Source organism: Pleurodeles waltl, chromosome 8 (assembly GCF_031143425.1).
Source record: "Pleurodeles waltl isolate 20211129_DDA chromosome 8, aPleWal1.hap1.20221129, whole genome shotgun sequence".
NCBI lineage: Eukaryota > Metazoa > Chordata > Amphibia > Caudata > Salamandridae > Pleurodeles > Pleurodeles waltl.
In genome coordinates, this window is record NC_090447.1 from 1,158,735,349 (window position 1) to 1,158,747,507 (window position 12,159).

Below are 12,159 nucleotides of genomic sequence, written 5' to 3' on the forward strand. Positions count from 1 at the left end.
TGTGTAGCACTAACACAATGCTCTGGTCTAACACTTATGCAAAGCAATGTAGATGTGTAACACTAATGCAATATTAATGCAAATCACGAACACAATGCTATTGTCAAACACTAAGGTAAGGATGTTGTCTAAAAATAAAGCAATGCTCATGTCAAATACAATATTGTGATTTTGTGCAGCATTAACGCAATGTTTTTGTCTAACATGCAATCTTGATGTATAACACTAAAGCAATGCGCTGTCTAAGGGTAATGCAATGATTGTGTCTGACACTAAGGCAGTACTAATATGTCACGCTAATGCTGTACTGTTTTCTAACACTAAGGGGCTGCTTGGTCTACTCTAAACACTTCTATGACACTAATGTACTGCCGCTTTTCAAATGTAATCAAACTAAGCTGGTGCTGATGTCTACCTTTATTTATTTGGGAGGTAGAAACCTCCAAGCCATTCTCCCTTTAGTTTCTCCACCTGCCCTAACAGCTACCTCTCAAATAGTTCAAATCCTATAACATACTTGACTGTGATCCTGGACAGCTGGCTCGCTCTCACAGTATGCTACACACGACGGCTTGCAAGCAACAGTCACTGAAAGTTTATTATTAACCTGCTAAGAAGTCCTTAAACATAAGGTTGAGATGAGATCAAGCAGCATGTTTAAAATCCTAAGCTCCATGACAGGTCCTAGCTGTGCGCCCGTTGCCCCAGCCCCTGCGACGCTACCCGCAGCCTTAACTTACCAGATCTTGGCTTCAGCCCAAAAGGAATCGTGCTGCTCGCAGATGGAGACATTGTTGGCGTGCTGTCTTCAGTCTGCGCGTTCCATGTGGAAAGAGAAAAACAAGAAAGGGATGTCTATGGAACTGCACATGGAAATCTTCAGACGACTGTCAAGGAGATTTGACTCGGCTTGAGGCGACGAAAAAGCAAGTCACTGCAGGTATATTTATGTAAGAACTAGCTCTAAATTTAAAGGTTGCACAGAGGGGAACACACGCCTATTTAGGGAAAAAAAATAGCCCCTTTTCTTATTGAAATTAAACATCGTATCACCATGCGAACAGGGTTGATTAAATAAGAAGAACTAACAAAGCCAAGATGCTTGACTTTTGTATAGTCACATTTTACGAAGGTCACACAAAAGTAAAAGTGCACAGTGTCACCCACACGTATTCCGCCAGTTACGCACAAACACACAGAAAGTAAATGGCAAAATACATCAGTGTGAGTTTATAATGGATTGGATGATCGATTTGGGTGACTTTCTATAGCAATAGTTTTATTTGAGTGGTTGGGTGGATGAATGCATGGGTGGATGGATGAGTTGATGTATGGATACATGAATGTGGATGTCTGGAGGTGTATACGTGGGCAGATGGACAATAAAAAAAAACAATGCTCTCCAGATGTTTACTTGTTTTCTATATGATAGTGATGGAGCAGATATGTTAATTAAGAAATTTCTAATGACTTGTGTTTATTAATAAGAAATATGCATAGAGAAATGAATTTTAGAAAAATAATGTGTGTGTTTGAAAATGTGCCCTCGGGAGTGGTCACCATGTGCATTAACAGATGCAAAATAATGAAAACTGAATAAGAAAATGCACTAATATGTCATAATGAAATGTATAACTTATGTTTTATATTAATTCAACTTCTTAAATTAGCCGGACTAAGGGTGTGGTTTCACTGGGCCTTGCTTGCTCTGAACATGAAGAATTCAAGTGTCTTGCCCAGGACTGGTAAACGGGGATGGCAACCTTGAACCACTCAAAGTTCAAGCCGCTCAGCTAGAACATTTTGCAAATGTACCAACGGACAGGAGATGATGAAGACAATTTGATACAATTATGTGTGGTGTAAGCTAAATGTGTTTTCCCAGGACTTGAACAATAGAGGCACTGACTAAAGACTCGTATGCAACAATTTTGTTACCTGAAGAGCCGGTTGATGTTCTCATCGCAAGAAGAACCAATCAGTTTTATGGGACACAAGACATATGCAAACTCAAAGATTTGGTAAACAAAAACCATAGGTTAGAGTCATAACTTCTGATAGACTGACCAATTAGCAATTAGTGGGATGGACTGAGAGACACTAATAAAAATTCATGACAGGGGTGAGAACTCAGAACTGCGAGGAGAAAGTTGATGACGTCAGGAGACACTGTCCGAGGCGCTGATATTGGGCTCATACTCTGTGAGCCTGATCTGCAGCTGACCATTGATGACCTGAAGACCAAGACTGACTTGTTGCTGATCCGTCTTGGATAGGTAGCTATGAGATGTGACTGATGATTTTGTGCCTTTTCTTTCTAGGTACCAACTGCGCTGTTTTACATAGATTCTCTCTTAGGTAGATTTTTCCAAATTGATGTTTTTCTCTAAATTGTTTCGTATGAAGACCCCCATGCTAATGCAAATCTTGGTTAGGTAGGCTATTAGGGGTGACATGGACAATGACAAATGACTGACAAACTTTATTGCTGAATTACATTGTCAATGCTGATATTCATAGCTTATGTTTTCCTTCAAGAGAATGATGTCTTCTAACTGATGAATTAATAAACAATTGATTGAATAAACTTTGAACTAACAGATGACCTAGAATTGTAAGCAATAGGGAATAAAACTTGTTAACCTTTTTTTTCATGAGTAGTGGTTATTTCTTATTAGTATGATCTCTATTGGGGTTTCATAAAGTGGTTATCTTGATTATTGATGTTGATTTCTGGTTCAGTTGTCACTGCATGACTAGGATACTCCATGCGATTCAAAAGGTTCATCAACCTATATGCGTCCCCTGTAAGTTTACTTACTAAGGACCGGGTGCGCTATCAGTAGTACAACGTGGCTTTACACTGTTAGTAATCTGTTAATTTGAACTGTGTGCCCAGCACTTTTCTTTACGTTCTTCTGATGCACCTTCAGCCGCTCTGCGGTACCAACAACCTTGTTACTCATGTACACCAACTTTGTTTACACATTTCCACCTTCTGATGTACAACTCTTGTGCTGTGCAATCAGCGTGCCTGCGAATGCGCCCACATTTGGGTATCATGTTGACCTGGGGGAACGCACCTGCATAACTTAGTCTTGAGCACAGCCAAGGGGGAGCCAGGTACCTGTCTTTCTTCCTGAACATGCAGAGTGCTAGCATACAGGCCGTTCCTAAATAGAGATGGTCCCTTGCACTCGCTACGTTCCCTCAAAAGGCAGTTTTAGGGTGCATCTCTTCTATTCTCTTACACCCTTACTTTGCAACCTTCTTTTGGTGATTCTGGTTCCATGCCTGCGCACAATATGGCTCCATTCTCGGTCTGCTCTGTCCTTAAAACAGGATGGTACACAAATGTATTTCCCAATCCAATATAACCTCCTCTGTTAATACCGAATCTGTGAGTTTCCCAATGTTTTATGGTGGATCAATTTTTGGCACTTCACTTCCTGTTTCTCCACTTTCTTTCCTGTTTCTCTCTATATAAAGAGCTGTTATGATCAAGACCATGTGTCGCAAATGCTCTAGTAATGGTGGCAGGAGGAGTTTCCTGCTTAGTTATTTTTTGCACCTTTTTTCCATTATTTCAGCCTACAGGACTCTGAAACCCTTTGGAAAATTTTGAGACAAGACACTTTTCATAATTAGAAAGACTAGAGGCACTTTATAATTGAACAAATGAGAGCCTTCTGCTTCCCAGCCCCTGGCACTTCCACATACATCATCTTAAGGTGCTAATTTAGATCTAGGCTTCCTGAGTATGGTAAACAACAGTAAAAGCAAATGACAAAATTTCAGACAGGCTCAATGGTCCCATTAGCACACAGCCACATCCTCCCTTCCAACCATTCTAGAAAAAAAAGTCCTATGTACCCCCAAAAATGTCCTTCTCCATATCTGTTTTCACTTGTGTCACTGAACAGAAACCCTTAGAGGCAGTGGCATAACGAAACTGGAACCCTCCCCCCCCCCCACAGAACATGGAGACCCCTCCCTCCGGACTCACTCAGGCTAGGTGCTGTGCTGAGGGGGCCACCCTAGAGCCCTCCTGCCCCCTTACCCCCAGAATCATAGGGCTGCAGGAGCCTTTGTTACGCCCCTGCTTAGACGCATCACAATGTCTTCTTTCATTTTTGACTTTTCAACATATGAATCTCTCTCCGTTGAACCTTTCAGCTTACAAAGTACAAAATACCTATCCATGAAATTCTGGAACTTCTCCACCCTCTACACAACACCATGTCAGAGCTCAGCCTAAAACTAGTCTCCCTTAGCCTCCTGACTCTGCAAATGCAGGTGTCCCAGAAATCTATGCTCAGTTTTTGTAGGTCTAGTGAGGCAGCATAGCTGTCTCCCAGACGTATAACTTATTATTTAAAATATACCTAGTGTGGGCTTCAGGTCCACCCAGAGAAGTGTGCCTCTCTCACCCCCTGCTATTGGCTGTTTCGTGTATCTTTCTGTCATCTATGGAGTGCTTGCTTTTCAATGTGAAGAACTAGCTTTCATCTCAAAAGTATACTGAACCATCACGTTAAACTCTTCATCTCGTAGATGTTTTTTTTATACAGAAAACAACCATTCTTACTTTGCTTTTTCAGATTGGCAAGCATTTCAAATGTTTTAATTGTGGTTCAAAATGCAAGACAGGCCTATTGGCTTGGGCAACGCATGTTGAATGAAGCAAATAAACAGCATAAGAGCCAAAAGACTACAAATAGTCCATTCAAAGCCTCGAGAAACAATGGCATTCGTACCATCAAAATGTTGTACTGGATGTTGTACTTGGTCACATACTGGATATCCAGGCAGAAATGCTATACCAACGCTTCCTGGGTCCTAATTCAAGCAAGAAGGCTACACCTCGCTCCATATTAAAGTAGTAAAAGATATGCAATATGCTTCTCACACTCATGCACCCGGTGTCACTGCACCTGCTGCACAACATGCCCTTACCACCATCGAACAGGAACAATTATCCTTTTCTTTTCATAACGCATGTCCTCCCATGCCGGTAGCATGCATTATTTTACCGGCAAACCGATTCACCAGAAAGACTACCACAATTCAGGAACCAGACAGCGCGCGCTCACCTTGTCTGGAAAACTATCGTCGCCTTCATTCCCGAAGAGAAAGTCATCCTGTGGATGAAAAAACAGGCAAAAAGACTTATTAAAAAACAACACAGTAAGAAGAATCAACACAGATCATGTGTGTGAGAAAGACAATAGGCAAGGATTTGTATAAGTCATACCATGTGGTTTGAATAAAAGGCAGAGGATTGGAAGTGTCTACCTGCGCGCGCCCCTCAAATGTGCAGGACAGAGATATGCTTCTTTAAGGGGGTTAGTCACCGAAGAGAAAAGAACACTTGTCTTTGCTCAGCCCTACATCTGTAACAATTATCCACAACGGACAATAAAACACAGACTAAAAATTGTGTCTTCTATATTTCATAACTTTGTTTTCCGTAGCACATCTTGAAAATTTAAAATATTAAAGCTGGAACATAGATTAACTATCAGCAAAAGCTAGATTCCAATGTGTCAAATGCAAATGACTAAAGTGAAGCATTTCTTTCATCTGCATGAGCAGAAGCTGATCACTAGCCTTTAATATTCATTTGTGGGTAGACCATTTGGTATTATTTGGGCATACCTAATGGGAGAATGGATAAATTTTGGGCAACAGCTCCTTTTTCTATCCTACTTCTCTGGCTGGACTCAGTTTGTCCAAATAAGTGCTTTAAGCCCTCCACTCCACCTGCCCCCACCCATGCACTGTGCCATGTAGAGTTTCTTTTTCTTTAATTTTCTTTTTATTAAGTTTAACAGATAACAAAGACAGCCCCTCCCACAGGAATGACAATAACAATTCCTTACATATGGTGGTCCATTAATCCAAGAACAGAAACATATATCAACACATCCAATATCAGTTACATGGAACAATCAGCCCCTTTATCCTTACGAACATGTCCGGTTTCTGCACCTACAGGAGTGCTTAAACGTTGACTCACACAAAGGCAAGGAACATAATCTGAGATATATCCGTAGGGCTGTAAAACACTACCCACAACAGACAGTAAGAAATAGAAAAGGTAAGGATAAAAGGAGATGCAAAAAAACAATACAATCATCCAATCCAAAACATCGTCCGAAGCACATGGACGCCAGAGGCAAGGTTCTAAACGTCTGTACATGCAGCAGGAAACAGTTCACCATCCACAGTCTCACATGTTGGACTCTAAGAAAGCACGCAGCGGAGCCCATATGTCCCTAGGCCGAGATCCATCAGACATCAACTCCCAATAGATCATTAGTTGATCTTGGCAAAAAGAGGCATCCCGCAGCCATTCAGATCCTAGGGGGACCGCCCACGTCCCCAGCACATCGCCACTCTGTGCTTGGCCAACAGTAGCAGCAGACCCACCAGCCACCTATGAGCTAATGGTATCTCCTCCACATATCCAAGAAGTGCAAGTTTAGGGGTAAATGGCAGAGCCAGACCAGTCATCTCCTCAATCATATGCAGCACCGCAATCCAGTAGACACACACGTCCGCACAGCTCCACGCCAGATGTAGAAAATCAGCATCCGGGGCACCACACCTAGCGCAGCAAGAATCCACGTGCAGACCCATACCATGCAAACCACGGGGGTGTAGTACAAGTGGTGCAGCAATTTGAAATGGATAAGATGCAGCCTATAATTGGGGGACAGTACCCTCATATGCGCGCAGCATTTCCTCCACATCTCAGCAGATATGGCCTCACCTAGATCCACTTCCCACCGCGCCTTGGCAGTAATCTCTGTCTCCATCTTCGCACTCTGCAAGCAGGTATATAGCTTAGTAATGAGCCAGCGTGGAGATTGCGCATGATACATCACCTCCAAAGCCTGACACGCCAAGGGGGTCTCAGGGAAGCCAGGGAAGCGTGTACGGAGCATTGCGCCACTGCGCAGCACATACAACCAATGCAATGCAGTGTCTCATCCGCCCCCCAGCACTGTCTCTGATGCGATATAGCCCCCCTTCACAAACCAGTCACCCAACGCAGATAAGTTCGATTCATGGAGAAATTCGCGCAGCCGGGAATCCCGGAACATCCACTCATCCGCTACATCAAGTACCGGCATCGACGGGGCGAATGGCTCCCGCACACCAGCCCGATGCAGCAAGGCTGTCCAAGCCCGCGCCGTACAGGCCATCGTATTGACCCCGTGCGGCCTGGGCCGAGACAGGTTCCCAATCATCCCGGACGATCCATCCGGCCACACCGCATCACTTTCTGGTGCAAGATGCGGTAAATATCGAACAGGACTTATCCAGCAATGTGCAAAGTGAGCCTGCGCACAGTGATAATAGAGCTCCAAATCCAGAGCCGCAATGTCACCCAATTCAAATGGGAGAGTCATCTTCTCCCAGGAAATTCTGGGCTGCCCTCCCGCCCAGGCCAACCATTCAGCGCGGAGCGGAGTCTCTGCAAAAAGCTTGCAGTAAGAACAAGAGGTAAGTTCACAAATAAGTATAAGAATTTAGCAGCACCACCATTTTAGCTATCGCAATATGTCCGGTAAGCGAGACCGGTAGCAAGCGCTACATCTCTACTCTGTCCTCCAGCCACGCCATTGCCTTACCATAATTTGCAGACCAGAGTGTCTCCACCTCTCCACTCAACCAAACATCCAGGTAACGCACCGGACCATCAGCCCATACAATAGGGTATCTAGAGGAAAATCGCAGCGTTCCCGCTGAGAGGGGCATCACCACCGACTTAGACCAGTTGATCGTAATTCCGGAGAAAGCGCCAAACCGCACTATCTCATCTAGCAGGACATCAAGATGATTCTGCGGCTCACGAACATACAGCGCAATATCGTCCGCATGCATGGATATTAATATTGGCTGTTGGTGAAATGCCAGCCCTCTGTGGTTTTGGTGCTGTCTCAGACACGTCGCTAGCAGTTCCATTGCTATTGCGAAAAGCAGTGGAGACAGAGGGCAACTCTGTCAAGTCCCACGAGCCACCCGAAAGGAGTCAGAAACAATTCAGTTTACTCACAGCCTAGCGGTAGGCTCCGAATACAGCAAGCGCATCTATTGCACAAACCTCGCGCTCATTCCTACTTTGGCAAGCAGCGAAAACATATACTTCCACGCCAAACATTCAAAAGCCTTAGTAGTGTCTAAAAACACCACTGCCGCATCATCCTCAGCTTCAATCATAACAGCGAATTAAATACGTAGATTATGTAATGTAGACCGGCCCAGTACGAAACCAGACTGGTCCAGTAACACCAGCTTCGGGAGCAAGGGCTGCAATCTCGCTGCTATCATCTTAGCCAAGATTTTATTATCTATATTAATCATGGAGAGCAGCCGATACGAGTCACAGCTGCACGGATCCATACCGGGTTTTAGAGCCGTAACAATCAAGGCCTCACGGAGAGAGGCAGGAAGAACCCCAGTCTCCATAGACTCTGCATAAACCTCCAAAAGGTGTGGCGCTAGGATATTCGCATATTCCTTATAAAAGGACAGAGTTAAGCCATCCAGGCCAGGAGCCTTATCCCCTGGCAGACTGCGAATCGCCTGTTTTACATATTCCACAGAAAAGGGAACATCAAGACGGACCTGTGTGATTCATCAAGCCAGAGCAAGTGAATCGCGGAGAAGTAGTCCTGTGCCGCATCAAAGTCCAGTCCAGAAGGCTCCGTGTACAATTCATAAAAAAAATCAGTAAAGACCGGCAGGATTCCATCCGTTCCCACCACCCGCTCACCAGACATGCTGTTAGTTACACAATATAGTTACTGGCCCATGGCTTACGCAGCATACTCGCCAATGTACGCCCTGCCCTCTCTCACTCACTCACCAAATCTCGATGCCTTAGCATGTTTCCCCAAAAAACAGATCTCATGCAAAGCAGCCTCCTCATATTGTGATACAGTGCTTCTCAAAACCGCTAGTGTGTCCCCAGACCAATCGGCAACCAAACGTTTTTCCATTTCCACTATCTGCGCCTCCAGGTCAGCCAAATCCCACCGCAGCATCTTCAACATGCCATGCTGTTTAGAGAGGCATATACCACGAATTACCACCGCCTCTCATAGAGCTCCAGCAGAACTCACCGTCCCGCAATTCTCAGCAAAATAATGAATAATCGCCTCACGGACTTCCTCACGGAACGCCTGGTTCCCCCAGTGCCCCATGCGGTAGACGCCACGCATCTGCACGTCCAGGACCTCCCGGCACTGCCAGCACCAGCTTGACCGGCAAGTGATCCGATAGGGTACGCACCATGTGTTCAACCGACTTCTTCCAGAGCTCCATGTCTTTCATACCCAGCCATCGATCAATGCGGGACCAGCTATTATGAGCATAATTAACACAGGTGCCCTCTCTGGCAGTCCCATGCTTCGCCCTCCATATATCCACCAGAGCACCCTCATCCATTACAGATGAAAGGGCTTAGCCGCTGCGACGTGCTGCGTCCTGGCGAGGCTCTCGCGGTCCGCCCCAGGGTCCAGGATCACATTGAAGTCCCCTCCCCAGATCAATGGACCGCTCCCCAACGACTCAATCAGCCGCCACACTTCTCTAAAAAATTCGGGGTCATCGGTATTAGAACCGTAAATTGACACAAGCCTGCATGCTCTATCTAATAAAGTGCCACTCAGCATGACATATCGACCATTGGGGTCTACTATTACCCTCTGAGTGTGCCATTGCAATCCCCTCCACAGTAGGATCGCCACCCCTCTTGCATAGCGCGAGAACACCGCCCCGTGATACTCGCAGATTCAACCAGCCTTCAACCGATTCTGTGTCGCCGCCACTAAATGGGTCTCCTGCAACATGCATATATCAATCTTGTGCCGCTTCACATACGCAGACAGTAGCCACACCTTACACCCGTCATTCAGACCACGCACATTCCAAGTGAGACAGCGCACCGGAGTCACATGTCCACGCACCATCGCATTCTCAATTTAAAAAAAACGTGCATCCACAGCATCTCATTATAATCGCCTACCACATGTATGCAAAAGAGCAAATAGAAAGAAAAAAGAAAAGGAAAAGGAAACCAGAACCAGAACATTCCCCTCCCCCACCCACGCAGACCCCCCCAATCGGGTCAAAGCAGAAATCCCAGCCCCCTCAAAACTGTAACCCCAAACACAGAAGGAGACATACCAAAAGGACTCATCCAAAGGGCGCAAGCCAGACCACCCAACCACCATGCCAAATGGGTCAGGGGGGGAAAAGGGGCACAGGGCCCATTAACAGATTGTACATCAGAGCAGCCCATAGAAATAATAGCACTGTGACATGGCACCCTCATAAAGCCTCCAGAGGGATAACCCCACCCATCACCACCCCACCATTTTAATAGTTATCACTTAGTGTATCTCTCTCAGCTACAGAGGCCTCTGGACCTCCTGTTGCAGTATTTTCGGGCACTGTTTGAGCAAACTTAGCCACCAGTTTCGGGTCCGTGAAAAAATGCAGTTTGCCCCATGTTGCACTCTCAGCTTCGCGGGGTAAATAAGAGAGTATCTGGCATCTGTCTGGCTCAACGTGCGTTTAATCGGCAAAAAAGCTTTACACGCAGCCTGTACCCCTGGGGTATAATCCGGGAATATATTCAGTTTAGTGTTCTTGTGAATCACCGGCCGCCGCTCCCTTGCCAAACTGAGAATAGTATCCTATCATGATAATTCAGCAATCGAACAATGATAGGCCGCAGCGGCGTACCTGGCGGAGGCCGAGGACCCAACGATCTATGAGCCCTCTCTACCACCAGCAGCTGGGAGAGTTCCCTGGGAAAAAGGTCAAAGAGCATGGATTCCACAAAATCCTCCATCCTCCCCATGGCCATGGATTCCGGAAGGCCAACTATGCGGATGTTATTGAGGCACGACCGTGCCTCCAAATCTTCATTTTTGTTGCGAATCACTTCCAGTACACGCTCCATCCGCAGCAATTGTTCCCCATCGCCACAACGCTGATCCTCCAGCTCTGACGTGCGCGCTTCCAGATGGTCAAATCGAGAGTCATGATCATCCACCCTAGCCTTAATCCGGTCCATTTGCTCCTCCAGGTGGTCAAGCTTAGCGTCAATACCACCGAGGCTATTCTTGAGGTCCAGAAACATAGCCTTGACCGAAGTATCTGGGGCCCCCTCCTCCACAGTCAACTCCTCAGACTGGAAGCAAGCCTTCTTCCTACCCCATCAAAGGTGAGCTTCGCCTGTCTCTGCTCCGCCGTTCCCATCTTCCGCCCCTATGTAGATCCAGCAGCCCGGGACTCCCTCCACACCCGACTCAAGGAGAAAGCAGAGTGTATGGGATCCTCACTGCCAGGAAGCACCAGCAACTCACCAAATGCTGCAGTGCCACCAGGCACCACCAGATTGAAAAGCAGCAGCCTGGCCTCAGGCACAGTCACTCCACCAGTCTCCGCCGGTCAGCAAGGCGTCCCAGCTCGCCTATTCCATCCAGCAATCCCATGTATATCACAGCACTCAATGCACTGACCTGCAGCAGCCGGGCCCCCAACTGCAGGGGGACTAATTCCTGTCCACGGACTCCACGTGACAGCTGCAGTGCCAAGAATACCGGTGCAGCCCAGAAAATATGATTCCAGAGGTTGAGTGGAATCCAAGCAGCCCCCCAACACAGCAGAAGACCCGCGGTCTGACCTGACCGCCGAAGGAGCCCCCAAGCTGGAGGAGCCAGAATCGCCCCTCTGCTCGACGCCGCTGCCGCCGTCGATTCCCAGCCATAGATGCCAGAATCCTGCTCTATGGACGCTGCAGGCCCTCCAGCGTCACAATCCACCAGCATCAATGTAAAATCACTTCCAGTGCGGCCGGGCCCGTCTACAAGGGCAGAGAGAAAACCCCCCGCCGAGGCCAAAGCCACACTCCCAAGCTACCCCAGCGGCAGCCGGCAAGCCCGCACATGTCTCTCTCCGTCGGCGGAAGCTAGGAGCGCCGGTATCGGGTCCCAGTGCAGGCCCCGCTCCCCTCAAGGCCGCGGTCCGACCCGACCACCGATCCGGCCTCAAGAGGGCAAGCCCACCGCTCACCTCCTCCATGCAGCCGCCAAGCCACGCAAATGGCACCATCAATCCGGCGGGGCCCGCCAGGGG

General features: G+C 47.0%; 1 protein-coding gene across 1 annotated transcript in view; it reads right to left on the reverse strand.

The window, feature by feature from the left end:
* The window catches only part of LRCH1 (leucine rich repeats and calponin homology domain containing 1), a 666,761-nt gene that overhangs the window by 149,331 nt on the left and 505,271 nt on the right, over positions 1 to 12,159 (reverse strand). Inside the window, exons 14-15 of the mRNA XM_069205389.1 lie at positions 5,094 to 5,141; positions 741 to 813 (exon numbers count right to left, since the gene is read on the reverse strand). Coding sequence (XP_069061490.1) covers positions 741 to 813; positions 5,094 to 5,141 — 121 coding nt within the window. The remainder of the gene's footprint in view (positions 1 to 740; positions 814 to 5,093; positions 5,142 to 12,159) is intronic.